Source organism: Pseudorca crassidens, chromosome 7, assembly GCF_039906515.1.
Source record: "Pseudorca crassidens isolate mPseCra1 chromosome 7, mPseCra1.hap1, whole genome shotgun sequence".
NCBI classification, from domain to species: domain Eukaryota; kingdom Metazoa; phylum Chordata; class Mammalia; order Artiodactyla; family Delphinidae; genus Pseudorca; species Pseudorca crassidens.
The window spans coordinates 100,080,633-100,105,196 of NC_090302.1; the positions used below are offsets into that span (position 1 = coordinate 100,080,633).

General features: G+C 56.7%; 2 protein-coding genes across 5 annotated transcripts; one reads left to right on the forward strand and one right to left on the reverse strand.

Annotated features, from left to right (window-relative positions):
* The first annotated feature begins 2,672 nt into the window (after positions 1-2,672).
* On the forward strand, positions 2,673-15,791 carry FHIP2B (FHF complex subunit HOOK interacting protein 2B). 4 transcript variants are annotated; one of them, XM_067745081.1, is made up of 17 exons: positions 2,673-2,805; positions 7,300-7,378; positions 9,542-9,714; positions 10,376-10,480; positions 10,766-10,888; positions 11,106-11,333; positions 11,440-11,636; positions 11,950-12,058; positions 12,290-12,366; positions 12,694-12,916; positions 13,512-13,657; positions 13,747-13,875; positions 14,042-14,132; positions 14,335-14,478; positions 14,818-14,958; positions 15,171-15,271; positions 15,401-15,791. In XM_067745081.1, exons 1-17 carry the CDS (start codon positions 2,761-2,763, stop codon positions 15,642-15,644), a joined length of 2,355 nt encoding a protein of 784 aa, XP_067601182.1. In that variant the 5' UTR covers positions 2,673-2,760; the 3' UTR covers positions 15,645-15,791. The 4 variants fall into 4 exon arrangements, with proteins under 4 accessions (XP_067601182.1, XP_067601183.1, XP_067601184.1 ...); XM_067745082.1 differs by having other exon boundaries at positions 15,506-15,791; XM_067745083.1 differs by having other exon boundaries at positions 12,727-12,916; positions 15,506-15,791.
* Positions 15,792-18,665: 2,874 nt separating this feature from the next.
* On the reverse strand, positions 18,666-21,442 carry NUDT18 (nudix hydrolase 18). Its single transcript, XM_067745085.1, has 3 exons — positions 21,149-21,442; positions 20,003-20,216; positions 18,666-19,753 (listed from the first exon to the last, which is right to left on the reverse strand). The coding sequence occupies exons 1-3, from the start codon at positions 21,308-21,310 to the stop codon at positions 19,158-19,160; spliced, it is 972 nt and encodes a 323-aa protein (XP_067601186.1). The 5' UTR covers positions 21,311-21,442; the 3' UTR covers positions 18,666-19,157.
* Between the last annotated feature and the right edge of the window lie 3,122 nt (positions 21,443-24,564).

Genomic DNA, 24,564 nt, shown 5'->3' on the forward strand with positions numbered 1-24,564 from the left:
TTTAAAAATTAGATCTTACTATTAGCAATTAGAATACATTTATAAATTGATTTATTTATTTTTTTTTGGCCACGCCACGCGGCATGCGGGATCTTAGTTCCCTGACCAGGGATAGAACCTGTGGCCCTTGCAGTGGAGGCCACGGATTCCTAACCACTGGACCGCCGGGGAATTCCCTGTAAGTTGAAATGTTAATTATTAACGAAATCAATCAATGAGAACAAGGAAGCTATTTGATGGATATAACAACTTTAAGTCAAGCATTGTATATGACAGCCGCCCTTTCACCAAGCACAGGATCTAATTTATTCTTGTATTTGGTTGCACAGTAGGAGAGAATTCTGATTCACACAGATAAGTAGTTACAAAGTTGCGGTGGTTTAAAAATGCATGCAAATGTGAACGGTCACATTCCTCACGTTGTTGAGCGGCAGCAGCTAAGCCCCATCTCTTTGAATCTGGGCTTAGTGCCTTGCTCTTTCAAACTGTTTATTCTGCAACAGCCTTCTACCTTCATTTACGCTGACAGGAGGGAAGGGTTTATTCAAACATCTTCTTCCCAATGAGCTAACCTGGCAGCAGAATTTAAATACATCGGTGGGCTCTATCATATATACAAGTATGTCCACTGACTTTTATTAGAGCTTTTGAAATAAAATTTTAAAAGTTAAACCAAATAAAAGGTTATAAATTTCTTATACACTTCCCCTATATTCTACAGTTCCTTGAAATATCTTGAAGGAAAACAAGTAGATTTAATCCATCCAGCCTGCTTCCTTTACCTATGAGGAAGAAGACCCAGAGAAGAACAGTGTTGGACTGACTTCAGATTGCTTTTTTTTAAATTAAAAAAATTTTTCTGGCCACGCCATGCAGCATGCGGGATCTTAGTTCCCCGACCAGGGATCGAACCACTGGACCGCAAGGGAAGTCCCCTAGATTGCTTCTTGATACACAGAATAGGCTTGTTTCTTCCCTTTGTTCTTATACTTTTTGGCCTAAAAGCCTCCTCTCATTTCCCGTAGGCTCCTCACCCGGGACCAATTGTAGACGAGCTGTTTGAAACATCTATTTTCCCTAAGCAGCTGCCAGTGAACTGAGATCCAAATACTAGCTCAGCCGAACCCTGGCCTCCCCGTGACTAGGTCTGGACTGCAGGCTCCACTCCACAGCACATGGCCAACTCTGGGCAGGCGTTGCCTCCTGGGCCTTAGTCCCACTGGTGAAAGGGGCCCCAAAGGCAGAGCCAGTGCAGTGAAACCCTAGTACCCCACAGCTCCAGGTCCTCAGATCTGTGACAGGGGCTACCCACCTTCCCTCGTGGGACCCCTGGTGCCTCACCCTCTCATCAGATGGTGTCAGGGGTCAGCAGGAACACATTTTGAACAGATGTCAGCCCTATCCTCAGGAAGAATCTCTTTCCATTCCTGGGGGGTAGAGGTGGGAGATGGGAGCAGGGAGATGGGGAATGGGCTTTGAACTGGCAGAGCTGGCTGCTAGAAAGCCCCCTCCCTAAGGTCCCAGCTTTTGACATTCCGGGGAACCCTGCTCTGGCTGAGGGTTCTGCCTGTTTAACTCTTGGGTGTAACTTTCCCAGTGTGTCCCCGACACCGGAGACCCACCTTCTGTTTCTCTCCTTGGTGCATCTAGAAGGGCAAAACGAGGCCAGTGTGACTTCCTCTGCAGGACCTCTGGACCAGCACTGTATCCACTTAAATTAACAAGCAACCGGTGAAATAATTTTTATAATATATTTGGTTAACTCGATTTATCTAATAGATTACATTTCAACTTGTAATCAACATAAAACATCATTAGTGACTATTTTACATTCTTTCCTTTGTCTGACATGTCTTCAGCACATGTTAATTAGGACTAGCCCGTTTCAGCTCCATAGCCACGAGTGGCCAGTGGCTACTGTGCTGGACAGGGGTGGGGGAAAGAAGTCACGCTGACCCCGTTTTGCCCTTCTAGACGTATCAAGGAAAGAAACAGGTGTGTCTCCTGTGTGTGTGTGTGTGTGTGTGTGTGTGTGTTTGCTGGGGGGGGGACACACTGGGAAACTTATGGCCAAGAATTACACAGGCAGAACTCTCAACCAGAGCAGGGTTTCCCGGAATGTCAAAAGCTGGGACCTTAGGGAGGGGGCTTTCTAGCAGCCAGCTCTGCCGGTACAAAGCCCATTCCCCATCTCCCCGCTCCACGCCCCCATTCCCCCAGGAATGGAAAGAAATTCTTCCTGAGCACATGGCAGTCAGCTGTTCAAAATGTATTTCTGCTGATCCTCGACGTCACATGATGGGAGGCTAAGGCATTATGGGGTCCCACGAGGAAAGTCTAGAGACTTCCAGAACCCACAAACCTTCTCATCCCTCATGGGAAAAACCTGTCTGGTTCCACTCGCCCTTCTCTAAGGGTAGTTCGCTCGCTGCCTCCTGGTTCACCAAGAGGCCCCGGCGGACTTGACCCTGCCCCTCCGCTGCCCCGGCTGCCGGCGCCCCCGACCCCGGCACCCTTCCTTGCTGCCCGGCCCGGCCACGTCGGCTGCCGGCCTCTTCTCCTACCCCAAGCTAGGCCGGGCGGGGGCGGTGGGGCGGGGCGGCCGGGGCCCCGCCTCCCTCGCCGCGCCTCCGGGTCGCCGCCTGCGCCCGGGAGCTCCGCCGCCTCCGCCGCCGCCGCCGCCGCCGCCGCCACCGCCACCGCCACCGCCACCGCCACCGCCACCACCACCGCCCGGGAACCGGGAGCCGGGCCGCCGTCATGCTGAGCCGGCTCGGGGCGCTGCTGCAGGAGGCCATGGGGGCGGTGAGGCCGGGGACGCCGGGGCGCGTGGGGCCTGCGCCGGAAGGGCGGGCGCGGGGCCGGGGGAGGAGCCGGCCGGCCCGCGGGCGGGCGGAGGGCGCGGGCCGCCTCCAGGAAGGGACCCCCCCCCACCCGCGCCGTGGTGCCCCTTCCCGGGCCTCCTCACTCCCCCGGCGCGCCCCTCCCGCGGAGCGCTCCCCGCTTCCAGTGGCTTCTTTCCGAATCGCGCGTGTTCCCAGCTCCTCTCCAGGTCGCTCCGGCCCCTAACCCTTCTCCCCGGATTGCTTCCTGTTTATTTCTCCTGCTCCCCGAGTCTCTTCCAATTCCCAAACTCCTCTGTGCCGAGTGATCCCTAGTCACCCAATAGTTTCTTCCCAAAATTCCCCCCAAGGTCCCTCCCCCAGCTTGGGTGCCTTCCTCCTCCCCCACGCTCCTCCCTCCCTGGTCACCCGGCCTTAAAAAATAGCTGCCCCTTACCCTGGTTCCGAGCCCTCGGCCGCTTCCAAGACCACACTCAGGCGCACTCTGCCCTCTCACCTTGGACTTGGGAAGTGCAGGCTCCGGACTGGCCAAGTCCCCAGGAAGGGTACAGATACAGTCGGGGGGCGGGGGGGGGGGCGGGAAGGGGGTCGCCTGGCCCAGGAAACAGCCGTCTGCAGGGTACAAGCGCGGTTTCCAGAATACTGTCTCAACACCAGGCCAGCCCGAGCCCCACTGACCTTGAGTCAGGAGAGGCCAGCTGCGGTGCGGCCTGGGGCGGCCAGCGGGGACGAGGAGTGTGTGTTTCTGCCATTTTCTGTTGGGGTTGAAGGCTGGTGAGAGGCGCCCACGGCGGCTGTTCTCTTCATTGAGCGAGATAAAAGTGCCGTTTAGATAGGGTAGGCGGGATGCCCTCCAGTTAAAGCAACCCTGCCAAGATTCTGCCTGTAAAGTTAACAGTTCTTTTGTCTCACAGTATAAACCCTCCCCCTAATTGATCAGTTGAGTGTATCACATATTCTCAGGAGAAACACCCTTGGGTTGCATCCCCTTCCTCCCCAACACGCACACCAAATCAGAGCTTGTTAATGAGTGAGAGCAGTCTCAGCCTTAAGCAGACTTGTGAAGAAAGTGAAAAGCTTCAGCTCTTCCTCCTCTCCCACCCGCCCCAGCCCTGCCCTAGCCGGTGTTCAGGAGCCTCCGGCCATCCCGCCTCAGGAGGGGGTTCCAAAATGATCTCTCCTCCCTTCCTCCCCATCCCCAATCAAAATAACTGTCATTTTAGAAAGTAATCTGACACTCCTTCATACCTCTCTGGAAAAGCTCCGTACACAAGGTGGGTGGACTGAATAGACAGGACCCTAGCCCTGAGAAGTGAATTTCTAATGCTTCCTATGTGGAAATTTCAGTGTCAGTGGCTGCAGGAGTATTGCTGGTCAAGGGGGATATTTTTAGGCAGGTGATCTTAGGTCCCTCAGTATACAACATACAGATGACGCCCTGGAAATTTGGCTGGCCCCGTGCGACCATCAGGAGAGATGGGGACCCCTCTCCCTCCCACCCCGAAGCTTGAGCATAGGTCTTCCCAGGGCTGGGTCACCGGGTTAAAACCCCCAGCAAGTTGCTTGACTCCTAGTTAAGGAGGAAGAGTGCTCCTTCCTGCCCTCTTCTGACAAAATAGAATAGCAATCTTTAGTGTTATTTGTAAATATAATATTATCTTTAAAAATTCATCATTTGGTGCAGTTTCCTTGGGCTGGAGTTACAGTAGCTAATAACAGATTCAGGTAAAGATTACCCCCCTGCTTTCTTAGCTCTAACGGTCTGTTTTGGCTAATCTTTGTTCTCCTGTTTCTCCTTTTCTTGCTGGATTTTTTTTTAAATTTATTTTTGGCTGCGTTGGGTCTTTGTTGTTGCGTGCGGTTTTTCTCTAGTTGTGGCGAGCGGGGGCTACTCTTCATTGGTGGTGCACATGCTTCTCATTGTGGTGGCTTCTCTTGTTGCGGAGGACCAGCTCTAGGCGCGTGGGCTTCAGTAGTTGTGGCACACGGGTTTCAGTAGTTGTGGCTCACAGGCTCTAGAGCACAGGCTCAGTAGTTGTGGCACACGGGCTTAGTTGCTCCGCAGCATGTGGGATCTTCCTGGGCCAGGGCTCTTACCTGTGTCCCCTGCATTGGCAGGTGGATTCTTAACCACTGTGCCACCAGGGAAGCCCCTGGATTGTTGTTTTTCGAGTTAAGTCCAGCTTAAGGCTTTAGGAGACTATAAATGAATTTTAAGGCTAGATGAGACCCCATCACAGGCTTATGCGATGACTGTAGCGTGGTCAGAGGGCTTTCCCAGAGACAAGGAACTATGGAAGGGGCTGAAGGAGTTTGCTGAGATATTTAGTAAATATCAATGAGTAATCACTCTGTGCAGAGCCCTTTAGGGGCAGGCAGAAACAGAACCCTGGCCCCCAGGGAGCTCACAGTCTCCCGGAGAGATGACTGCTCACTCAACAATAATAGCATCACGTAGAATGTGATAAGATGCTGTCACTCCATATGGATGGTGTGTTTGGAACGACTGTGCGAGGTGCCACTCCTGTAAGAGTCGTGGTCCCCACAGCGAACTTTGAGAGAAGACAAGACTGCCTGGGCCGCCAAGGCCGGGGGAATACTTCAAGGCCTCTGATTCAGTGTGATTGCTTCCTCCTCTTGTCATAATGGTCTGCTAAGCATTCATCCTGCGTCTGTCTCCTACACACCCGCAAGATGACTCTTCCTCACACAGTTCCGATGTCACTGACCTGCACCCGGCGGCCTGCAAAACAATAAAAAATTTAAAAAATTAAAAATAAAATCAGACTTCTTGGTTTGGCCAAGAAATTCAAGGCCCCACACACTCATCAATCCATCCTTGGCCCCGACATGCTTTGCAAAGTTCCTTCTGCAGGAAATGTCTCTCCTGTTTCTCTAATTGTTGAAATCAGACCCAGCTCTTCAGGTTTTAGTTCCCGCACGACCTCAGTAAAGCCTCTTTGTTCCACTTGTTGGAAGTGACCCCTCTTCGCCCGAAGGTCATTCTCCACCTCTCCTGTGTTCTCACACTACTTCAGTAGTTGAGTTATTCAGTGTGTTTTATATTCTCTTCTCCTCCACGGCATGTTTCTGGAGGACTGGCTCTTAGACAGCCTTGTATGGCTTGTAACATCAGGCGTGGTGTCTTGTACGTGGTAGGCACTCAACAGATACCTACCGAGTGAGTTATGGAAGGAGGAGACACCCCGTCCTGTGGTGCAGTAAAGCGTGAATTTAGAGGTGCATCTGGGGACTGCAGAGATGGCTTTGTGGAGGTGGTGCCCCTGAGCTGGACCTCACTGGGGACTGCTAGGACCTAGACAGGTATAGGGGAATACGGGGCCTCCTGGACAGAGGAGTGGCCGGAGCAAAGACTAAGAGGTAGGGATATAGGTAGGGACTATGCGTTTTTCTCCAGCGAAAATTTACCCTGCAAGAAAAGAGAAGAAATGTGCTTTTTTGGAGAAGTTTTCAGGGGAACTGGTTGTTACCAGTTCAAGGTTAGTTCCAGCTGGGGCATGGAAATGGAGAGAGCACTTTGGGAAAGCGGGGAGGTTCGGGGGGTGCTCACAGCAGATCAGAATTCCCCCTGGGGCGATCGAAGGAGTCAGAGGAGATGTGGACAGGAGCAGAGCGGAGAGGAGCTAGGGGTGCACGGCCTGTAGCCGTGGACAAAAGATGCAGCACATTATAAGTAAGGTACTTCCTTAATATTCCGCTAACGTTATCCATCTGGCTGAACTGAGCTGTCGTGGCCTTCAACCCGGATTTTCAGACTCTCAGACCAAGAGGGACCTGAAAGCTTTGTCTTTGCCACATTTTCCATCTGTATCATTTTGATTTTGTTTTGGTGGTGCTCTCCTGTTTCCCTCTATGTACCTCTGTTGTAGCATAACCACGATATATAGAAATGATCTGTTTCTGTGTCTGTTTCCCCTACCATCAGTCTTAGCTGCTCTGGGACAGGGGATATAGAATCATGACATGTGCTCATGTCACAGCATTTCCAGAAGGGAGAGGGGGTGTGAGGAAAGGAACCAGGAGATGGTTGGCAGATACGGAGACAATGTGCAAATGTCCTGGAGAAAATGCTTAACTGTTCAATTTGAGAACCCACGATCACGGTGCCTCCTCCAGGGCCTAGCACACGTCCGACACTTAGCAGATGGTGGAATGTCCTTCCTTTTTTTTTTTTTTTTTTTTTTGCGGTACGCGGGCCTCTCACTGTTGTGGCCTCTCCCGTTGCGGAGCACAGGCTCTGGACGCGCAGGCTCAGCGGCCATGGCTCACGGGCCCAGCAACTCCGCGGCATGTGGGATCTTCCCGGACCGGGGCACGAACCCGTGTCCCCTGCATCGGCAGGCGGACTCTCAACCACTGCACCACCAAGGAAGCCCTGGAATGTCCTTTCTGATGAGTGCGGCGACCACTTAGGTTGTGTCTGCTCTCTCCACAGCGGGAGCCCGGCATTGACCTGCTGGAGGCCTTCGTGGAACACTGGAAGGGCATCACGAACTACTACATTGAAAGCACAGGTGGGGCTTGGTCTCCTTCCGTGCAGGGATCCCTGGAGGGAGCAGGGAGGAAGGTGTGGGTGGAGTCACCCTGCAGCTCAGAGATGCAGGTGTCCTGAGGAAGGTGACATCCGCTGCTCACGAGTTCAGAGTGGGGGCTGCCCCACCCTGACCTTCTGGGAGGGGACCTGTGGGAGGTAGGAGTGGGGACAGGGAGGCTGAGGTCTCACTGGCCTGACTCTGCAGCCCAGAGGTTGAATCCCACTTGCCCCCAGCTTCCAGTTGGGCAGAATGTCCAGGCCTTCAGTCTCCAAGTGCCTGGGCCCTGTGCCTAGGGCTTACTGATTAAAGAAAAGAAATGGAATAAATTCCTCTTTTCCGTGAGCCAACTTACAGGGCATTTCTCTTGTAGAGACCTGGCAAGGCATGTAGCACACCTGGTCCTTCTCCCCAAGCCGACACTCTAAAAAACCAAAGCCTTGGGTCATCTGGGCCCATCAGGATCACTCACCGAGGGGGCAGCGTCTCATTGGCTGCTTTGTAGTCAGTATGCTGGGATTGGTGGAGATGCACTGGTTGCCAGGTAACCTTTCCTGCATCCCTAGCCTTCCACCGCCTGGAGTTCAGACTGGGGTTTGATTCCAGCCTGCACCTTTCCTAAAGGTTTTTTTTCCAGCCTGAGCCAACCCAAGAAATTAAAAGTGGCCTTTGGACACTCTGAGGGACCCTCTGAGCGTTCTGTTAGACCAGGTTCCTCAGTCTTGGCACTGGTGACACCTGGACTGGATCATTCTTTGTTGTAGGGGGCTTGGGGGGGGTACAGTGTATGTTTAGCAGCAACTCTGACCTCTACCCACTAACTGCCAGTAGCACCCCTTCCTTCCCCATTGTGATAACCATAAATAGCTCTCCAAACATTGCCAGATATCCCGGTGAGCAGGGGCAGGATCACCCCCAGTTAAGAACGATTGCTTTAGACTGAAGATCCCTTTTGTTTTTTTAAGCTGAGATATAATGGACACATTAGGTTGGCCAAAAAGTTCGTTTGGGTTTTTGTAGCATCTGACGGAAAACCCGAACGAACTTTTTGGCCAAGCCAATATAATTGCTGTAATCAATTGAATATACTGATTCAGTACATGGAGATATGGAGAAATGATCCCCACAATGTCTAGTTAACATCTGTCACCACACATAGCTACATTTTTTTTTCTTATGATGAGAACTTTTAAGATCTTCTCTGTTAGCAACTTTTAAACATACAGTAAAGTATTATTAACTGTAGTCACCATACTGTACATTCCATCCCCAGGACTTATTTTACATCTGGAAGTTTGCAGCTTTTAGACTGAAGATCTCTTGACAGGGAGCCCCAAGCTACCAGAGATTAGGAAAAGATCTAGAACTGCCTTGGGTCCACCTGGGGCTTCACCTGGGCCCAATCCGTTAATTTCCAGACTGGTCCCTGGACCGGAGATGCAGGGGCGGGCGAGGTGAGCTGCCCTGCTTAAAAGCCAATGCTTTCAAGAAAAGCTAGGGGGTGCTCCAAGGCCAGTCCCAAAGTACCAAAACTTTCTTTATAAAAGTACTCTACCCTCTGAGACTGACTAAGAAAACCCCACTAATCAGCTTCTCCATTAGGACCTGGGCACTGTGCAGTGAGTTTGAGTCTGAACCCATGGTCATGCATGGATTTTTTTTTTTTTTTTTTTTTTGCTTTATAAAAAAAAATAGAGTATTGCCTTCCTTGAGTATAAAAGAGACATAAACAGGCCCCAGGAGGTTATCTGTTTGGAAGCTGATCGAAGCTGGCTTCTAAATAGTATAACAGAGACCCCTGAGCCCACAGCTTTCCACTCAGGCCCAGAGCAGGCCTGAAGCCCTAGCAGGTGTGCTTCTGTAGGCCCCAGGGTTCAGAGAAAAAATGCTGCTGCTTTGCTCTCATAAAGTGCTGGGGCCTGCACACATGCTCCGTCAGAGGGCTGTATCCCGGGCTTCATCTAGGAGGTCTTTTGTCTTTTTAACTAGAGAGGCATCAACTGTAAACTTCCCTTTTCTCTGGTCTCTGGCCTGCTCCAAGTTGGCCTCCACCTCCCTCCACCCCCTAGGCCCTGTGGGCTTGACCCCATCCAGCCAGAGTGCCTCTCTTCACCCCATTCACCTTGTTTGCTGAATCTTGATTAGATGAAAACACCCCGGCCAAGAAAACAGATATTCCCTGGCGGCTGAAGCAGATGCTGGACATCTTGGTGTACGAGGAGAAGCAGCAGGCGGCGGCCGGTGAGGCGGGGCCGTGTCTGGAGTACCTACTGCAGCACAAGATCCTGGAGACCCTGTGCACGCTGGGCAAGGCCGAGGTGGGCAGGACCCCGGGTGCCTCTGGAGCTTTCCACCTGAGCCGGTGTCCGGCAGGTCTACCTGTGCTCCTCCCGGTGCTCACACTGGGGGCGGGGCACTGAGGCTGTCTCAGAACACCCCGAGGCTTCGGGCCCTTGCTTATTTGCTTTGGTGGCGTGTTCTCACTGTCGTCGGGGTTAAGGACATGTTTCCTTTCGTTCAGTCCGCGTTCGTTCATCAAAGATGCACTGAGGACCAGCCGTGTGCCAGTCTGTGTCCTGGGCACTGGGGACCCGGCAGTGATTGAAACAGGCGAAAACTCTAGTGGGGAGAGGCAGAATAATCAAAGGAGCCCACGTATAGTATGTTCAGTAAGGACAAGGTTATGGACGAAAATAAAGCAGGAAGGGGGCGGGACTTCCCTGGCGGTCCAGTGGTTAAGACTACGTGCTCCTGATGCAGGGGGCACGGTTGGATCCGTGGTCGCAACTAAGATCCCGCATGTGCGGCCAAAAAGGAAAAAAGCAGGAAGCGGGCTTGGCAGCGTAGAGGAGGCCAGTTTCCAAGCGTGAGGGAGGGAGGCTGGCGGAGAAGGCCCCTCCGCGCAGTGAGGGGAGGAGCGGTCTGGGCGGGGGCGTGGCCTCGCCGCCTGACTGACAGGCACTCTCCCCCGACCCGCAGTACCCGCATGGCATGCGGCAGCAGGTGCTCCAGTTCTTCAGCAAGGTTCTGGCCCAGGTGCAGCACCCCCTCCTGCATTACCTCAGCGTCCACAGGCCTGTGCAGGTGAGGGGCCCAGAAGCTAAGGGGCGTGTGGGGGTGAGGCCTATGCTTTCAAGAAAAGCTAGGGGGTGCTCCTAGGCCAGTCCCAAAGCACCGGACCCTTCTCGACAAAAACACCCTCTGAGACTCTAAGAAAGACCCCAAATCCAGCTTCTCCATCAGGACCCGTGCCGCAGGTTTGAGTCTGAACCCACAGTCGTGCACGGGTTTTTTTTTTCTGCCGCCCCATTCTTCCTTCTCTTCCCTGCCACCCCATTCCCCTCTGTCTCTGTCCTGCTCCGCTTCCAGAAACTTCTCCGACTTGGTGGGACAGTTCCTGGATCCCTCACAGAAAAGGAGGAGGTGCAGTTCACCACTGTCCTCTGCTCCAAGATCCAGCAGGATCCAGCCCTGCTCACCTATATTCTAGAAGTGAGCGCCTCTGGGGAACAGGAGCGGGAGGGCCCAGACCCCAGGGCAATCCCCCGTGGCCCTTCTGAAGAAGCAGGAGGATGGAGCAGGAACCGGGGAGGCACTCAGGCAGCTTCCCCTCCAGCTCCACGCTGAAGCCGCCCACCCCGTATTCCCAAGGGGCCATCATGGGGCGTGGTCTGCACCACAGCCTGGCCTCACGCAGCCTCTCTTGCAGGGTAGAAAGACCGTCGGTAGGAAGGAGGCATCCAGAGAAGCCACCGCCCTGCCGAGAGAGGCAGCCGGCGTCAAGAACGAGGAGCAGCCCCACAGCAAAGCTCCTGACAGGGGTGCCCGGGGGGCCCAGGCCTTGAGCACCCAGCTGCCTGCTGAGACCGAGGAGCCAGATGGAGGCCCTGGGGAGAGCACCCTCATCACCTCGCTGATTGGCTTGTGCAAGAGCAAGGTGCCGGCTGCCGAGACGCAGGGAGCGGGGATGGGGAGGGCGAGTTGCTGGGAGGGCACTTGGGGGATCCGCCGCACGTCACTGAAGTCGTACCCTTATCCCCTAGAGAGGTCGGGTGGCCCTGAAGGCCCAGGAGAACTTGCTGCTCCTGGTAAGCGTGGCTTCCCAGGCAGCTGCCACCTACCTGGTGCAGAGCAGCCCTTGTTGCCCTGCCATCGTCGAGCACCTCTGCCAGCTGTACCAGTCCCTGCCCAGCTTCCTGGACCCCGCAGACATTGCCACTTCAGAGGGCATCAGCTGGAGGTAGGCGCTCGGCCAGGGAAGGCTGGGCTGCATCTTCAGTGGCTAGAAGCCCTGCCCGTCATGTTCCCGGGTAGCGGCTCTTCTTGTTTTCCAGGGGGCATGGGGACCCCTGCTGGCCACCGTCTTCCTGAGGTCACAACCCATGCCCAAGGGCCTTCTCGCCTTCCAGGAAAGCATCACTTTGGCTTCTGCCCTCAGAGCCCCCAGTAGAACTGACCCCCCGCAACAGAGGTTCTAGGGCAGAGGGCAAAAGGGCCCAGCTTCCTGGACATAGCTGAAGCAGGCCTCACAAACCTCCCTCGCTCTCCCTCAGGTTACCCAGTGCCCCGTCTGATGAGGCTTCCTTCCCCGGCAAGGAGACCTTGGCTGCCTTTTTGGGCTGGTTTGATTACTGCGACCACCTCATCACAGAAGCCCACACGGTGAGCGGGGTGGGCGATGGCAGGGCTCTCCTTGGGTGTCCCCCGCTTCATGGTGCTCTGTTTGTGTCTCTACCTCAAGGCCCCAGGGGGTCTCTTGGGAGCTGGGTGGGGCCCGGGGTCAGCAGAGACCCTCTACCTGTTGTCAGGCTCTGTGCAAGGACACAGCTGTTTCTCAGTGGAAAATTGCCGATCGGAGGTAAAGTGTGTTTGAGAGTGTCCTTTGGCGCCCAGGTGGTGTCGGAGGCCTTGGCAAAGTCTGTGGCTGAGAAGTTATTTGTGGAGATTCTGCAGCCCCAGCTCCTGCATGTGTAAGTTCTGTGCAGTTCCCTTGGGCGTAGCCATAGTCTGGGCGAACCACCCACCCCACCAAGCCCCTTCCTGCGCCTGAGACCAGGGACCTCCTTGTCCAGAGTCATGGGAGTCTGTGGGCTCCGTCAGTTGATGTTTGCCTGTTCCCCTGACACACTCGTGGCTCAGAGCTACGTGGGCTAACAAAGGCCTCCCACCCTTGGACTCTAGGACCTCAGGAGGGGGTGGGGTGTGAGCAGAGAAATACCAGCCAAAAATGCAAGGGAACCAGGAAAGTGCGCTGCCCCCTACACCCCTTCCCTCCCTGCCCCTACTCTGGTCTCAAGGGCCCCGCCTGGCTCAGCGCACCCTGCCTGTAGGTCTGAACAGAGCATCCTGACCTCCACCGCCCTGCTCACCGCCATGCTGCGCCAGCTCCGCTCCCCTGCGCTGCTGCGGGAGGCCGTGGCCTTCCTCCTGGGCACGGACCAGCAGCCTGCAGCCCCCGAGGACAGCCCTCACACCCTGGGCGGCCACCTCGTCAGGCACTGCGACCACCTCTCTGATGAGGTGAGGCGGGCCAGGCGGGCCCTCCTCTCTAACCGCTCCCTGGCCCCCAACCCCTGCCCAAGGGACTTCCTGAAGCTTCTTCCCGTTTGCATTAGCTTTCCAGGTGGTTCTACCTTTGAGGCCATTGAAATCCAACTCCCCACCCCCGCCCCCGCCCCCGCCCCCAGCCAAAAAAAGGCAGAAAAAGGCAGTGACCCAGTGATTGGTAGCCAAACTGCTTTTGTCACGCAGTTAATTTTCTGTGATCACATACTTGTGATGCCACTTTTTCTCTTACAAAATGCTTTTATATTCATTTGGCTTGTTTGAGGCTGACAGCTCCGGGCCATTTGTTAGACGTGGAAACTAAGGCTCCGGGGAGCCAGTGGGCTTGCCTGATACCACACCTCAAATTAGTAATGGGACAGGGACCAGCCAGACGTCTGGTTCCTGGGCCAACACCCATCTGCTCCCCTTAAAACCTGCCACCTTAGCCCCCGGCTGGAGGAGGTGACCCCCTCCTAGGGGCACTCCTCTTACCTGGGTGAGCACTTCCCAGGCACCCCTAGAGGCCGGGGTGGGGAAGGGGTGTCCTGCTGACCGCTTCTTGTCCCAGATCAGCATCGCCACGCTGCGGCTGTTCGAGGAGCTGCTCCAGAAGCCCCACGAGCAGATCATCCACAGCCTGATCCTGTGCTACCTCGAGGGCCGCCCTTACGTGGCCCGGGGCTCGCCCGAGCCCGAGAGCTACGAAGACACCCTGTAAGTGAAACCCAGTGCCTTGGGGAGGCCTCAGCACCCCACACCAGTTCCTGCGTTCACTGGTGCCTCGCTTGTCTGCCCTGGCACAGAGATCTGGAGGAAGACCCCTACTTCACGGATGGCTTCCTTGACTCTGGCTTTCAATCCTCCATGAAGCCTCCCCCTGCCCCTGTCACCAACCCCGATGGCAAAACAGCAGTGACTGAGATTGTCAACAGGTAGGAGCAGGTCAGGAAGTCTGAGCCACCTGAGTTTTGTTCCGTCTTTGGCCACAGCCCTGCTGGGGTGCAGCCAGGAGAGTGTTCCCTCGGGGCTGGAGGTGGAGTGGGGAGAGCAGGGCGGCCCAGGCGGGGACACCTCCACACCTAGGGTCCTGTCTCTTAGTTTCCTCTGCCTCGTTCCTGAGGAAGCCAAGACCTCGGCTTTCCTGGAGGAGACCGGATATGACACGTACGTCCACGATGCTTACGGACTGGTGAGTGTCAAGGCCTCTGCCAGCGCCCAGTTCTCACCGCTCAGAGCGTGGGGTTAATACGCTCTGCCTCTGCGATCTCCCGCCCGAGATGCTCCCAGCTCTGGCCAAGTGCCCGAGCCCCACCTGCCTGCGTGGCTCCCTCTGTCTGCTGGTGCCGCCTGGCCGCTGGGTCCACTCTTTTAACTCTCCCCTCCTGTTTCAGTTCCAGGAGTGCAGCTCCCGAGTGGCGCCCTGGGGCTGGCCACCAGCTCTCCCACCCCTGGACCCCCATGAGCCCGAACGGCCTTTCTTTGAGGGTCACTTCCTCCGAATGCTGTTCGACCGCATATCCCGGATTCTAGAACAGGTGCCCGACAGGGCTGGGCCCCTGCCACAGGGCGAGGGCCTCTGGAGTCCTTCAGGAGAGCAGGGCCCAGCCGTGGGGGTCCAGTCATCTTCTCTGCTCTGGTTCCACGACCCCCCTCAAGCCCCACCTTTCCCCAGGCGGGAAGCCCCGTCTCGCCTCTGCTCCACATGCCCTGACGTGCCCTGGTCCTCAGCCCCAGGGAACCCATGACACACACATCACATGCATCTCCAGCCCCCGCGCGCGTTCACACTGGCCAGGCGCCTTGCTGGTGGGTGGGGGGCGCAGAAGTGCTCACTGCCTGTGCCAACCCTTGCTTGTCCACCGTGCTCTCCACAGCCGTACAGCCTGAACCTGCAAGTGACCTCAGTCTTGTCCCGGCTCGCTCTCTTCCCCCACCCCCTTATCCACGAGTACCTCCTGGATCCCTACATCAACCTGGCCCCTGGCTGCCGGAGCCTGTTCTCTGTGCTCGTCAGGGTAAGGATGCCCAGGCCAGAGGGAGCATGCCAATGCTGAGGACAGGAAGGGAGGGGGACAGGACAGGGGTGCTGGGGGCTGCAGGAGTGGGCACCCTTGCCAGCTCCAGGGGAAAGCACTGGTACCACCCCCCTCCCATGGTGCGACAGAGCAAGGGACCCTGCGGCAGTGTCGCTGGTCTCCTCCTCAGTCCCCTCTTGTTCCCACTCTAGGTGATCGGGGACTTGATGCAGAGAATTCAGAGGGTGCCCCAGTTCCCAGGCAAACTGCTTCTGGTGCGCAGGCAGCTGATGGGCCAGGTCCCCGGGGAGCAGTAAGTAAGAGAGGGAAGCGGGTGCCCAAGGAAGAGCCCTGGGGTGGGAAATCTAGGGCTTCCGGGTGGGGGAGGCGCCAGGCCGGGGACAGAGGAGGGCCCGTTGCTGAGGCCTGTGGTTCCTCACAGACAGAGGTGGCTGCCGCCGGGTGATCCCTCACAGACACTGGGATACCACGCTGGCACGCGCCCCACACCTCCCAGCCGTGACCCCCGCCATGCTGTCTCCTTCAGGCTGGACCACCAGACCCTCCTCCAGGGCGTGGTAGTCCTTGAGGAATTCTGCAAAGAGCTGGCTGCCATCGCTTTCGTCAAGTTCCCCCCACATGGTCCTCACCTGCGCCTCTCTGAACCCCCGGAAGGGCACGTCTGAACCAGGAACACGACACCTCTGCCCAAGAGCTGCCTCCCGCCTGGCACTGCCGCCACCACTGTCCTCCCGGGGTGGGGGCTTGGCTCCGTCTCCTTCACATCCCGGGGACCTCCGCCTGGGTGGAGGTCTGGGCTTCCACTCTCGGGTTAACTCAAGACGACCTTGGCCTGTTGGCTCCACCAGACTGGGTTTCAAGGAGTGGGTCTCCGAGGTATCAGAAGCCAAGTAGCAAAAGAGGTGGCTTTCTGGGCAGCATGGTGTCCTCGGGGCCTTCTCTGGGGAGCTGGGTGACGGCCAGGTGAGCCCCCAGACCCAGAGCTTCATGTGTCCTGTGCCTGTCACTTGTCTCTGTGGGCCATCTGTGGCGAAGGCCAAGACCTGAGACTCATTCCAGGGGCACGAGGGGGAGTGAGCTGATAGCTCTGAGGCTGGTCAGGACCACAGGCCAGAGAGATGCGGGCACGACCCTATCTCCGCCACACCAAGTACCGTAGATGCTGCCGAGACTTGACGTTTTCTCTCCTGCCTTCTTGGCTTAACCCCTGGGGGAGCGGCCGTGGACAGCAGGGGAAGCCCCTCTTCCCCCTCAGCCCTCCTGGAGACTGTTGCACGATTGCCAACAGCCTCATGGCAAATGCCCAAAGCATGCTCCGCACCCAGCTGGGGGCAGCCGCTTATGAGAAGCTTGATGCAGCTGCAGCCAGGGTGGGAGGGGGCCTGGGGAGCCCGGGGGGCTGGATGCCAGGCTCCAGCTCCAGCTGGTTTCTCTCTGGCGCCTTCTGAACTTGTCTCGGCAGGTCCACGACACCTGGGCAGAGGGGCTCAGAGACCGGGGGAGGCCAGGCCTTGCCCTTAGCATCCTGCCAGGGTTCTCCCTGGAATTCAGTCCCAGCGGTGCTGGAAGCTCTGGGTCCGGGTGAGGCCAAGATGCCCACCGGCCCGTGGGCCCCACCCCAAGGCCTGGCCGGGGAGTGGGGCTGGGGCACAGGCAGCCAGCCGGTCATGGTGTGGTTCTCCCTGCATGACCTCCACGGCGGGGGCCGCCACCCCGCCCAGCCCGAGTATGTCTCAACCTGCAGGAGCACCCAGGCGGCGCCAGGCATTACCTCACAGCACACGCAGTTGCTGGCTTCACTCCTGGGCAAGGAGGAGCAGGCCAGAGCCCCACTCGCTTCATTTTTCTGCCCATGCTGCTTCGAGAATCCGTCCACAGGTTGCCAAGAGGTGACGTGAAAGAGGAGGAAACTCAATGACCTCTACCTCTCCTGCATCCCTCCAAGCTGAGGAAGATTTAACTGCTGCCCCGGAGGACACTGTGCACGTGCCTGCACGCGTGTGTGCACACGTGGGCGTTGGTGTGGGACAGGGGAGCAGAGCTCAGCGGGCGAATTGGGTCTGGACTCCTCGATTCAGAAAACGTTTGAGCGTCTGGGAGTCAGACAGTCCGCTCCCCAATGCACTCGGGCATTCGCACCGTGTCCCCTGCTAGACAGCACGGCAATAAATGGTGTGGTTGTGTGGACGCAGCTGCCCTGTTCTTCTGCACCCTTTGTGTCCTTCTGTCCAGGGCTCCACTGCTGATTCAGGCCCATCTTCCCAAGGAAGGCGAATTAAATTCCTTTTCCAGCACAGGGGTGTACGGGGGCAGTGTGTGTGTGGTGGGGGCCGGAGGGGGGAGTGGTAAACAGAGACAGGCTCTGGCAGTGCTGATCTGATGTTCCCCGGCACCTACGAGGAGCCAGCCTCTCGGCCAAGTATTTTTGCGCGGCTTGCCTACAGCTGAGAGCCGGCAGCCCTGGAGACGCCACGAGGGAATGGGCCACCTGAGGCATCTGTATGCAAGTCTCCTTTTTAGTGTTTATGTTGTGAGCGGTATGACTGCTTTAGTGGTGAACAGTGGGCCTGATACTTTAAAAAATCTTGTCCCTAAGTGTATGCGTGTGGCGACCCTCTGAGGGGGGGGTCCCCAAGAGTACTCCAAGGCAGGGAAGATGAAGATGCAGAGTGAGGCCTGATCCGTGGCTTTCGCCTCGTTGCTTTTTAAAAGCATCCCCCTGTGGGTTGCCTTTAAAAATACCAGTGCTCCAATCCCGCCCTCCACCAGTTAATCATGTCTCTGAGGGTGGGCCCACAGTTGTTTTTAAAGCTCTCCCGGTGATTCTAATGGGCACCCAGGGTTGAAAACTACTATAGGCTAAATAATGGAAGATCACTGTCTTTCAATGTGGATGTGGACCGGTGGGTCTCTCAGACGCTGAGAGAAGGGAAACCAGAATGAAAGGGTTTGTCTCCCTCATTTGGAAAACATCTGTCTGTAGAGGGAACAAGAGTATTCCTACCACAGCCCCAGAGGCCAGAAAAACAAGATGGCAGCACAGAGAGGCAGGGAAGGGGGGCTTTGAGGTTATCCTGGTCCTTCGGTGTCAGAGTGGAGTTACTTCAGAAGGGAAACCCAGTCAAGTATTTCCCTGCTCAGAACAAAACCTGTATGTTAGTGGTGAGTGTATAGCAGTAAGTAGCGTGAAATATTTTCCTCATTTCCTTTGGTTTTCCCTTAAAGAATTTCTACCATGATTCAGCTGAGCTGAGGGGAAATGAAGAGAGGGTTTTGGTCTGGCTTTGGGCTGGAGTCGTACCAAGGCAGAGGCAGGAGCCTGGGGGGCAGAGCGAGGTCGGGAGGGATCTGTCGGAGAAGCTCAGGCAGAAAGACTGGGGGAGAGAGGCAGGGGCAGCTCTCACCGCTCCTCGCCCACCTGAAGCTTCTCCTGGCCTTCTCACTGCTCAAACCTTGGAGGGGATGTAGTCACAGCCCACCTGGCAGGCACATGAAGGAGCCCCAGCGGGCCCAAGACAGGCTGTGGTGGACGAAGGAAGCCTGCCAGCCACTCACCTGCAGTGTCGCCTGCTGTCTGGGAAGGCCTGGGTGGTATCAGCGGGATGAGGGAAGGCGCTTCTCTTGATGGCAGCCCCCCTTTCCTGCTCACTTCCAACCCACAGAGACATTTAGGCGGGAAGGCAAAGTAAACAACACTTATTTACTCAGCCAGGGACCCACTCCCTTGCAATGACCTCCCCCAGCACCCCTTCCACGTTCTAAGTGCCTGAGAATCTGGATGAGGCCCTTACTGAGGCGGGCACGGAAAACGATGAGGAGGTGCCACCTCAGGTCCAGAAAGTCCTCACATCCCCTTAGGGAGTCGTGCCCTCATTGTGCCCTCAGGGCAACTGGGTCCTTGAGCTCTGGACTCCTTGCTTGGTTGAAGGCACTGTCCCTTCCGATGCAGTGCAGGGACCTGCTCCATGGCAACAAGAGATGGAAGTCCCCCTGGGAACCAGAACTGCCCTGCTCCCCATGCAACAAGATCTCTACCAACCCCCTGTGCCTCTCAGAGGCAAAGCCTCCTCTGAAGCACAGACGCCATCACACAGGGGGTCAGACGGCCTGAGTGTAAGCGCAGGTTGCGCAATTACCGCCCATGGGAACCCAGCTCCTGGCCCACTGACGGCAGCCTCCTATCGGTTGATTGGGACAACAGATGATTCCTGAAGCCTCTGTAAGAGCTGGCTTTGTAGGTCTTCCTCCACCACCTTCCACCAAAAGAAGTTCTCGCCCCGAACCTTCGGGGGCTCATTTTGGATACCTGGATTCCGAAAAGCCACCGTCACCAGCACGTTCAGGCAGATGCCATCGGCTTGGTCTTTGCCCAGGTGCTGCAGTCCAAGCAACCCCTTGGTCTCCACTGCCAAGTGGTGCAGGGTCAGACACTCCTGTAGCAGACGCAGGACGGCCATCTTGATGCCACCCCTCTGCTCTATGGGAGCAAAGCCACAGGCGGTGATGGGCAAGTGAGGCATCCCCACTGTGCCCACCAACACCCACACTGTCTGGACACTGGTAAAGGTGGCTACGAGCCGCTGGCAGACCAGACTGCAGGGAAGCTCTTGGGGCAGAAGGAGAGGGTGCCCGGCTCGCTGGCGATACTGGGCGGCTAGCTCTATCAGATGCAGAATGTCGTGGGCTCGCAGCGGGGTGGGCAGCGAGGTTCGTGGGTACCAGCCAGCCTGCAGGGACTCCGCATCTGCCTCCTTGGGAGTCTTGAGAATTCCACCTGGGGGTGATGTAGGTGACAGGGTAGGGGGAAAGGTATTATGTTGAGGGAAGTGCTGGGCCTGGCAGAGTAAAGGGCCACCCAGGGATCTAGGCCTGACCCAGGGGAGGCCCTGAGTCAAGTCCTCAGGCTGGAAACTGGAGATGCCAGGTTTGTACCAGCCAGAACAGGGGCTCATCTCACCTGAGGACAAGCTGGGGAAACGGTGTCAACTGCCCTCTGCCCACACTGCCATCCACTGGGCCATACCTGTGGGGCGAGCGAGAAACACAAAGCGGATCCAGGAGGGGCCCCGCTCCTCCACAGATAGCAACGTCAAAGGCTCACACTGCAGCCCGGCCTCCTCCTTCACCTCCCGTTGCAGCGCCTCCACAATGGTCTCCCTGGGCTCCATCCTCCCCGCGGGAAGGTACCACGACCCACGGCACTCCTTCTTGGCCTCCTGGATCAGTAGCACCTCATCCTGAGGGGAGAGGAAGGATCCTCACCCACCACAGCCGGGATGGGAGCTCCTGGGGAGCAGCACAGCCAGCAGCCTTTGCTTGCCCTGGGTCCATAACAAATCTCAGCTATAGCTGCTCAATACCCACATTCTGGGGGACACCCTGAAATTGTTGCGCTCTCCAGACGACTGGCCCTTGTGTGTCTGGGGACTGCAGCTGCCTCTGCAATTCATCCTTCCTTGCACTCAAGTTTCCGTTTCAGAAAGGGGCTAAGATTCCTGGGAGCTGCTTCAGGGGCTGGACATTAGGCCTCCCAGCGAGGGCTGCCATGTGTCCTGCACTGATTCATGTCTGCATAAGTCACTGCATATCTCTCACCTCCCCTTGTGCTTTATAAACTGCTTGTGGCCAGTCCTCACACTGGAGTCTAGACTTTGAGACACACCCCAAACCCTCACCCCGTACAACTCCTACCTATGACTCCGGCCCCTTCTAACTGTTGTCACAGCAACTTGTACAGGGATCAGCACCAAAAAGAGCATCACACAGGGGGTCAGAAGGCCTGAGTGTAAGCGCAGGTTGTGCAGTTACTGCCCATGGGACCCAGGGGAGGTCTCTGAAGCACTGGACAGGTCTTTAAGAGAGCCCACTCCGCGGCGGGCACTGTGCTAGATTCTGGGGAAAGGAAGAGGCGTAAGATAGCCTCAAGGAACTGAGGCCTAGAGGGATGGGACAGGCAGGCTCCTGGGCCTTAGTTTCTTTCTTTGTACATCGGGACAATGGCACGGTTGGGCTGCACAAGGCTCAGATGTAACTGTGAGAGTGCTTTGCAAAACTGGGAAGAGCCACACACCAGGAAGCGGTGGCTGTTGCCGGTATGTCCTCTGTCCCCACCGGGGTTGCCTGCGAGCCCGGGAGGCCTGGTCGGTGGGCCTGACGGGCGGACGCTCACCTGCTCGTTGAGGAACACGGCCAGCACCACGTAGCAGACGTTCTTCCGCAGCCGCACCTGCGCCGGCGTCTCCCCGGCCGGCCCCGAGTCATAGTTCTGCACGCGCAGCCCCCGGCCCCCCAGAACGGCCGCCAGTGTCCCTGCCAGGTCTTCCGAGGCCATCGGGTCCCCAGGGAGAAGGCGGGCCCCCCGCAGACCGGCCAAGCCGGGTGGGATGAACTTGGGTGACCGTGGAACGCGTCGCCCTCACACCCTCCCCCTGCGAACTCGGGCCAGACGCGCTCGCAAAGCGGAAGCGCCCGGAGAGCCCTGGCCGCTGATAGGCTGCGCGTCACCGCGACCGGCCCGGATTGGCTGGCTCGCATCTGTCACGGTGGGGCGGGGCCAGTCCGTAAAGGGGCGGGGACAGTCCGTAAGGGGGCTGGGCACCGCGCCCTGGCAGTGCGGACCCCGCCCCGCTTCTGCCTCTCTATCGGTTTCTCCTCTCTCTTTCCCGGCGCAGCCAGCCGCCAGCCAAGCTAATTCCTCCCGCGCGCACTTGTCTGCACCGGTTCCGACGATGATGTCATCCTGCCCGCAGGCTGCGGAGCGCCGCAGCGGCCAGCGACGGTGACGTTACAAGCCCGAGGACGTCCCCGGGCCCGAGGCTTGGACCCACTGTCCAGCTTTTGTCGTAAACAAACCATGGCCTTGCCCGAAATGACACTTCCCAGATAACCTTTCTTCACTAAAAATGGACTTGACTGTCACGTGGCAGGGAGGACACGAGCTCCTGCCTTGGAGGAGATATTGATCTAGTTGGAGACGTGGACATAGACATATAATGGAAAGTCAACTGATTAATAAGCCAAGGACTAAAAGATTGGTTTGGGCATGAGATGCTACAGGCGCTCAGAGGAGTGAGGGAGCAGAGCTGGGATGCTCAAGGTGTGCCTGGCGATGGAAGGCGGGATTTGGGGCAGAGATCAGCCTGCCCAGCCCTCAGTATTCTCCCGGCGCCCTGCCTGCCGCATTTCCCTCGCAGGGTCAGGGCCCTCTCCCCTGCAGGGGCCGGGTCCTGCTCTTTGTTGTCCCCCGCCCCCCGCCCCCGCAGTTAACGGAGCCCTGAAATATTGAGAGATGGTGTGTGGGTTGATTTGGGGAGCTCCTGCTTCCCCTGCAGCCTGATCTTTCCTCCTCAGAGCTTCCTTTAACCTCCTCTCAGGACAGGAAGGCAGGGCCAGCTGGAATGAAGCTGAAATCAGCCAAGTCTGAGCTCTTCAGCCCCAGTGAGGGCTCCCCTTTCCCTCCTGCTGGCTTTGGGCATGTCCCTTTTGGGGGAACAGTAGCTTGGTGGAGCAGACAAAGCGCTGGACTTGGAGCTGGATGCCCAGCCACTGCTCCCTGGCTGGCTCTGTACCCTGAATAAGTTGTGGGCCTGTTTGCTCATGCTGTATGCTCCTAACAGCTCTTCCTTCCCAGGGCTGTCGGGAAGGTGAGACATCATGAGAGGAGCTCTGGGGGCTGTCTGGCGAGGGTCACCACCACCAGGCAGCCCACCAACCCTCCAGGCTGGGCCCTCCTGGCCGCAGCACTTGTTGCTACCACACAAAGGCTCATTTTCATGAAATGTGCCTACAGGGCCACGGTGAACTAGACCTTACTCTCGGGAATTCCAGCCACACCAGATCAGCCCCCTTAGGCCCTTCTCACATACTGAACTTACTGCAAGGTCCCTGGAGGCAGGGTGCTGGATTAGGCTGTGGAGCATCCCCAGGGGACCCGCAATCTTTTGAGGCACTTGGTGAACGCTGCTGCCCCTACCCCTATCCAAGACCTGTCACGTCCCAAACAACTGAACTCACAGGGCTGAAGTCAGGCCCCCAGGACTGCACAGCAACTTGTCGATGTATTTGCCTCACATACATGCGTGCGTGCGTGCGTGTGCGTGTGTGTGTTTAGACCTTGATTTTCCCATCTGTGAAGTGGGGACAGTGTTAGTCCCAGACTCCTTTCTGCCTCCCAGGGATGATTTGAGAGAGAGTGAGGTCATGTCTGGGCAGGGCTCGGAGAGTCTCAGAGGCAGCCTAAGATAAATACCAGATGTCCTAACTGACCGGAAGAACAAAGGCTGCAGCAGACCGTGTCTCCACTCCCCCCATTATCACCGGGAAAAGCGCTCCTCTCCTGTTAAGTGGACCTAGTCACCCCTGTGATGAAGAGCACATGAGAAACTTGAAAACCAATTGTAAACTGTGAAGGGCCCCACGGGCAGAAGGCCCTTGAGGGGGTGTACCCAGGCCTTGGCAGATTCTGAGAGGGACAACAGAAAGTAGACTTTCTCAAGGTGTTGGGAGACAGAGCACACACCAGACTGAGTCAGGAGGAACCCCAAGACAGAACTGGAAAAGCCAAGGGAGGGAGGGGGGCTGAGATAGAAACTTCCAGAACGTGAAACAAAGGTAGGTCTCCATCAGGTTTGCTCTGCATCCTCCATTCCCACAGAGGGCAGAGCACTTGCGGGTGTGGGTGGCTGAGCAGCACAGTGGACGGAAGTGGCTGAACTGGTTGGCCCCGCGGTGCAGTGCTCCCAGCACCCACAGGAGCCGGGCCTGAGCCAGCCATTTTGGGGCCTGTGGACACACGTGCATGCGAACAGGAAGGCAGCATAGGCAACCTCGGAAACAGGCCGGGCAGGCAGGGTGGGGCAAGGGTGTCTGTGAGGCTAAAGTCATTTAGGGAGCAGCAGCCCTGGCCCTGGACAAAGCAGGAAGGGTGAGGAGGACAGTAGCCCAGAGTACGGGGAGGAGGAGGTCTGGCTTCAGCCTGTGCCCCGCCACTAGCTTGCTGGGTGACCTCGCGGGAGCCACATCTACCCTCTAGGCCATCTGTAAGGTGGTTGGGTGGCTCCTAAAACAGACAACTGGTGAAATCCCAATAAAATCTGTGGTTTAGCTAATGGTAGTGTTCATATCAATTTCTTACGTTTCAATCATTGTGCCACAGTTCTATAAGATGTTACGGATGAAGGGGAACTGGGAACTCTCTGTAGTATCTTTGTGACTCAACTGGAAACCTCAAATCATTTCAAAATTAAAAGTCTAAAAAAAAAAAAATAGGACTTCCCTAGCGATCCAGTGATTAAGACTAGGTGCTCTCACTGCCTAGGTCCCGGATTCAGTCCCTGGTCAGGGAGCTAAGATCCTGCAAGCCGCATGGCATGGCCAAAAAAAAAAAGTCTAAAAAATGTACTTAAGGGCTTCCCTGGTGACGCAGTGGTTAAGAGTCCTCCTGCCGATGCAGGGGACACAGGTTCGTGCCCCGGTCCGGGAAGATCCCACATGCCGCGGAGCGGCTGGGCCCATGAGCCATGGCCGCTGAGCCTGCGCGTCCGGAGCCTGTGCTCCGCAACGGGAGAGGCCACAGCAGTGAGAGGC

Excerpts from the sequence above, each read along its gene's own strand:
- FHIP2B (XM_067745081.1), top strand. The coding sequence starts at position 2,761 with ATGCTGAGCCGGCTCGGGGCGCTGCTGCAGGAGGCCATGGGGGCG. Across the intron at positions 2,806-7,299 it reads TGCAGGAGGCCATGGGGGCG|CGGGAGCCCGGCATTGACCT; the intron begins GTGAGGCCGGGG and ends CTCTCTCCACAG. Across the intron at positions 10,481-10,765 it reads GCGTCCACAGGCCTGTGCAG|AAACTTCTCCGACTTGGTGG; the intron begins GTGAGGGGCCCA and ends CTCCGCTTCCAG.
- NUDT18 (XM_067745085.1), bottom strand. The coding sequence starts at position 21,310 with ATGGCCTCGGAAGACCTGGCAGGGACACTGGCGGCCGTTCTGGGGGGC. Across the intron at positions 20,217-21,148 it reads CCGTGTTCCTCAACGAGCAG|GATGAGGTGCTACTGATCCA; the intron begins GTGAGCGTCCGC and ends CTCTCCCCTCAG. Across the intron at positions 19,754-20,002 it reads GTTTCTCGCTCGCCCCACAG|GTGGAATTCTCAAGACTCCC; the intron begins GTATGGCCCAGT and ends CATCACCCCCAG.